Source organism: Physeter macrocephalus, chromosome 13 (assembly GCF_002837175.3).
Source record: "Physeter macrocephalus isolate SW-GA chromosome 13, ASM283717v5, whole genome shotgun sequence".
NCBI classification, from domain to species: Eukaryota; Metazoa; Chordata; class Mammalia; order Artiodactyla; family Physeteridae; genus Physeter; species Physeter macrocephalus.
In genome coordinates this window covers 88,252,463-88,257,998 of record NC_041226.1, presented here as the reverse complement: position 1 = coordinate 88,257,998, position 5,536 = coordinate 88,252,463, and the positions used below count along the sequence as shown (strand labels likewise).

General features: G+C 41.0%; 1 protein-coding gene across 1 annotated transcript; it reads right to left on the bottom strand.

Annotated features, from left to right (window-relative positions):
• Positions 1–2,452: 2,452 nt before the first annotated feature.
• On the bottom strand, positions 2,453–3,881 carry LOC112065502 (cold shock domain-containing protein E1-like). Its single transcript, XM_024126393.3, has 2 exons — positions 3,607–3,881; positions 2,453–2,743 (listed from the first exon to the last, which is right to left on the bottom strand). The coding sequence occupies exons 1-2, from the start codon at positions 3,778–3,780 to the stop codon at positions 2,453–2,455; spliced, it is 465 nt and encodes a 154-aa protein (XP_023982161.1). The 5' UTR covers positions 3,781–3,881.
• Positions 3,882–5,536: the final 1,655 nt, after the last annotated feature.

Sequence of the window (5,536 nt, the reverse complement as noted above, 5' to 3'; positions counted from 1 at the left end):
TTGCCGCGGAGCGGCTGGGCCCGTGAGCCGTGGCCGCTGAGCCTGCGCGTCCGGAGCCTGTGCTCCGCAACGGGAGAGGCCACGGCAGTGAGAGGCCCGCATACCGGAAAAAAAAAAAAAACAAGACTCCACGCTTCCACTGAAGGGGGCACAGTTTCGATCCTGATCCCACTCCACGTGACACGCAATGTGGCCAAAAAAAATCCCCCCAAAACGAGTATATATACATACATATATTTACATACATATATATGTATGTATATATATGTATATGTATAACTGAATCACTATGCTGTATATCAGAAACTAATACAACATTGCAAATCAACTGTACTTCAATAAAGAATAAATTTTAAAAAAAAAGAAAAGAAAAACTCTTTTTCAGACATAAAATTTTCCACCTACTGAATATGAACTTCAGAGAATGAGGCAGGGTTCAGTGAAATATACACAAACACTGCAGGAGAGCAGGTGGACAACTGGGCAACATGTTACAAACCCTTAATATTTTACATACTTTCCCACTCAACAATTGCAGTTCTAGGAATGTATTCTAAGGAAATAATCATATGTGTCAAGATTTAGTTGCCAGGATGTTTATCACAACATTGCTTATAATAACAAAACAGTAGGAACATCTTAAATTTCTATTGTCAAGTTTTGGTTAAATAAATTATAGCACATTTACCCAACAGAAAACAATATAGTAATGAAAAATGTTGTCACAGGAGTATATATAATGGCATGAAAAGATGTTAAAGAAAAATCGTTAATGGAAAAAATTAGACTAAAAACCAGCTTTGTACAATAATCCTGTTTAAACTGCACACAAATACATATTATAGGACATATATGTTTTGTTAGTAGTTCCTATCTCTCTTTTTTTTTTTAGGCACAACTTTTTTATTATTTTTTGTTTGTTTTGTTTTGTTTTGAAATCAGTAAAAGAAACTGGGTCCTAGAAGTTGCAGTGATCTAAGCAGCAGCAAGTTTGTGCATTCATCCTCCTGTTTTTGTTTAAATACGTTTAAATGATCACACTGCTGGCACACCTCATTTGCATGAAATTCTGCACCAGATATACTAATTGTGGTAAAGTTACCCCCCCCCATCCCGGGGCGGGGTGGGGGGGGTGGGGACTACCCTGGAAGATAATTGTCACTGAAATCTAACCAAACTTCATTAAGTGGACTGTGACAAGATTATAAATGATATGAAAAATAACATTTGGCCATCAACTTAAAGAATTGGTTTGCCTATACAAATTTTTGTAATTTTTAATATATTCTACCATCATATGGTCCTCAGAATTAAAGCATAATGAACAGAAAAGAAAAGGAAAAAGAATGCAACTGAGTGCTAAGGCAGAACATCTTGCCAGAAGTAATGAAGGTAGAGTACATACTAAGTATCAAGTGCAGAATTTCATAGGGCCAACAAGGTAACAGTCTATATTTTTCACTTACACAGGCAGAAGTGGATTTTGCAATTACCAGTTGCGTTAAATGCACCAAATAAAGCTCCTAAAATTGATTCTATAAGGCGCCACCTTAAGTTTTCCAGGCTGCAACTGCATAATTTTAAAATGGTTTTCTTAAATTTATTTATTTTTTTAAACATAACACGAGGAAGGTGTTAAAACTGGTGTAATAGCTCAATAGAATAAGTATTCCAGATTTTGGGAGGGATGAAGAGGGAGATATTCAGAACCCTTCACCAGAATCCCCCCAACTTGATCATAGTGGATTAATGATGTGCTTTGTGGATGTGGTTAGTCAATGACACCAGCTGACGGATCTTTCTTTCCGCACCAAATCCCACTGAGTCATCTAGTCCCCTTGGCTGACGAAGAACCATTAGGCAAAGGAGCACTGGCTTCATCCAGGGTGATGTTCTTCAAGCGATTGACCAACCTATCAGGTCGTGGAGCTGCAACAGCCTTAGGGCCCTCGCAGACTCGCCAAACATTACAAGCACTGCACTTGCCAGTGCGCTGATTAAAAATCACTGAGAATTCCACCTCATCTCCTGCCTGTAGCTCAATGCCATCCTGAACTTCTTTCACATGGAAAAAGAGCTTCTTGCGATCTACTACTTCATAGTTCGGCATGTGGGATCTTCCCGGACCGGGGCACGAACCCGTGTCCCCTGCATCGGCAGGCGGACTCTCAACCACTGCACCACCAGGGAAGACCCTGTGCATAATTTTAAAATGGTTTTCTTAAATTTATTTATTTTTTTAAACATAACATGAGGAAGGTGTTAAAACTGGTGTAATAGCTCAATAGAATAAGTATTCCAGATTTGGGGAGGGATGAAGAGGGAGATATTCAGAACCCTTCACCAGAATCCCCCCAACTTGATCATAGTGGATTAATGATGTGCTTTGTGGATGTGGTTAGTCAATGACACCAGCTGACGGATCTTTCTTTCCGCACCAAATCCCACTGAGTCATCTAGTCCCCTTGGCTGACGAAGAACCATTAGGCAAAGGAGCACTGGCTTCATCCAGGGTGATGTTCTTCAAGCGATTGACCAACCTATCAGGTCGTGGAGCTGCAACAGCCTTAGGGCCCTCGCAGACTCGCCAAACATTACAAGCACTGCACTTGCCAGTGCGCTGATTAAAAATCACTGAGAATTCCACCTCATCTCCTGCCTGTAGCTCAATGCCATCCTGAACTTCTTTCACATGGAAAAAGAGCTTCTTGCGATCTACTACTTCATAGTTAATGAAGCCAAACTGAAATTTTAAAAAGACAGCATGAAAAAGACATACCACACAGCAGGGAAAAGAAACTCACTTTGAATGAAGCACAATTTGCCCCTAGGTAGTAGGGGTTAATAAAATGTGGCATCAGTGCTGATGCTCGCTGCCTGGACTATAACAACAGCATATGGGTCTGCAAAACTTGTCAGGGAAGAAATGTATCTTTGAAACCACTGCCATCCACTCTATCATAGCCTGAGAAACAAAGAAAGGTTACCTTGTGCCTACATATATTGTATGAACTAAGCTTTTGAATTAAGCAAAATCATTAGGAAGCTGTTACTTGAACATATGCATTGGTTTGATCCCTTCCAAAATTATTAAGCTGGGTTATGGTATTATTAGAAACAGCCATACAAAATGTTAGTCACTGTACTGATACCAAAAAATGTCCTCTCTGAGGACTCAGAGAGATTTCCTTGAGATTTAAGTACCAGGAATAGTTTTGTTTGCCCGAAGCTTATTTTATGAACACTTCTACACATGGTTTCTTTCTTTGTGTGGTCTGTAAAAGAAGTTCTGAGCTCAAGTATGAAAAACATTATAGTCTTTCTATTCTGGAAATCTCACTCCAAACTTATTTTCCCCATTGTGTTAGCTATTAATACTACTCTTACTTTCCTTTTGCTACTATTGCCGTTTTTTCTTTCCATGTGGTTTTCTCTGTGTTTTTAATAAGCTACTTCAAATCACTGAAAAGGGGGGTAAAGTGGAAATAAAAACCAAACGAATGTTGATGGTTCCCCCTGGGCTGAAAAATGTTCAAGGTTTTGGTTACTATTTGGTTACCAACTCATAAAAGGATCAAATTCAGATCAAGAGATATAACCACTTACCTGATCTTTCACACACTCCACTGTGGCCCTACGCAGGGGTGTGATGTTGTAGGCCATAGTCTGTGCATTTTGGCCCAGGACACACAACTGGAACTTGACGCTCTCCCCTTTCTGTAGGCAATCCCCTTTGTTGGCCATCCCAACTATGCCAAATGGATAAACCTCACCTTTCATATCCCCTGTAAGGAGAAACAGGTACAAAGTCTAAAAGCTAATATTTCACAACAGCCGTCTGCTGATGGTCCTAATGAATTTTTAATTTGCTAAAAATATACTCACTAAGAAGATTTTTTTTTATATCTAAGAAATTCTACTTTAAAGCTCCAATAAAATCTGAATGCTAAATACTACCACAAAAACAAATTAGAACTTGTAGCTCATTATCACCTTACTAGCAGCTAATGAACAGTTTTAAACCACATTTAAGGCCGGGGGGCGGGCGGGGGGGGGGCTGTGTGTGGAAGATAACACTAGCACTCACAATCTCATTACCTTTGAGCTTTTAAAGCTCTATGGATTGCTAACATGATCCACTGGATTATCTTCTTCCCAAGTTCACAATATGAGCCAGTCAAAAACATTTCTGATCCATACCCGACTGGGCATTAAACAAGCCAGGCATAGGCAAAAACACAAAATAGATAAATCATTTCTTGGCATTCCACCTCCTTTCTTTGTTCTGATTGTGGCTCCCTCAAACCTACAGGCACCTTTCTTCTAGATCAGGGGCCATCACACTTTTTCCTTTTTGCGGTACACGGGCCTCTCACCGTTGTGGCCTCTCCCGCTGTGGAGCACAGGCTCCGGACGCACAGGCCCAGCGGCCATGGCTCACGGGCCCAGCCGCTCTGCGGCAAGTGGGATCCTCCCGGACCGGGCATGAACCCGTGTCCCCTGCATCGGCAGGCGGACTCTCAACCACTGCGCCACCAGGAAAGCCCCACACTTTTTCTTAAAGGGCCAGATAGTAAATATTTTAGTCTTGTAAGATCCTGTCTCTGTCACGATGACTCAACTTTGCTGTTGCAGTGAGAAAGCAATCAAAGACAGTATGTAAACAGTCCTGGTTGTGTTTCAAGAAAACTTTATTTATAAAAACAAGCTATCATATTTGCTAAGCTCTGCCCTAGAGTAAAAAGTTGGCTGGAGGTCAGTGCAGGCTATGGATAAAAACCAGGCCAAAGAGTCCATCCAGATGCCTATCAGTTCACCTGGATGGTGAATTCACTGAAATCAACGAAGGTGGAAAAGAGGGGAAAAACATTAGATGGAAGACAAAGCTTCAAAACTGGGAACGCTTTTAACCATTCTCTTGATGATTATAGGGGTAAGTGAAGATTTTCTTCTCAAACTTACAGGAACTAAAAACTCTGAGGAGAGATTTCCAATAGATCAAGTCACGCAGAAATACTAAAGACAGCTAGACTGACCTACTGGTACTAGCAGTAACCACTATTTATTAAACATTTATACTGATGCATATTTAATGTTTATAGAACATTCTGAGGTTGAAGATATTATCCTCATTTTAAAAATGAAGAAACTGGTGCTTCCCTGGTGGTGCAGTGGTTAAGAATCCGCCTGCCAATGCAGGGGACACGAGTTTGAGCCCTGGTCCGGGAAGATTCCACATGCCGTGGAGCAACTAAGACCATGTTCCACAACTACTGAGCCTGCGCTCTAGAGCCCATGAGCCGCAACTACTGAAGCCCGCGTGCCTAGAGCCCGTGCTCCTCGAAGAGAAGCCACCACAATGAGAAGCTCGTGCACCACAACGAAGAGTAACCCCGCTCGCCTCCTCTAGAGAAAGCCCACGTGCAGCAACGAAGACCCAAAGCAGCCAAAAATAAGATAAATTAAAAAAACAAAACCAAAACCAAAAAAATAAAAAAAAAAACAAAGAAACTAAGCTAGTAACCATTTAATTAAT

Bases quoted from the DNA above. Each gene is read 5' to 3' on its own strand.
- LOC112065502 (XM_024126393.3), bottom strand. From the start codon at position 3,780: ATGAAAGGTGAGGTTTATCCATTTGGCATAGTTGGGATGGCCAACAAA. The intron at 2,744-3,606 runs GTAAGTGGTTAT...TTAAAATTTCAG, and splicing joins TGGAGTGTGTGAAAGATCAG to TTTGGCTTCATTAACTATGA.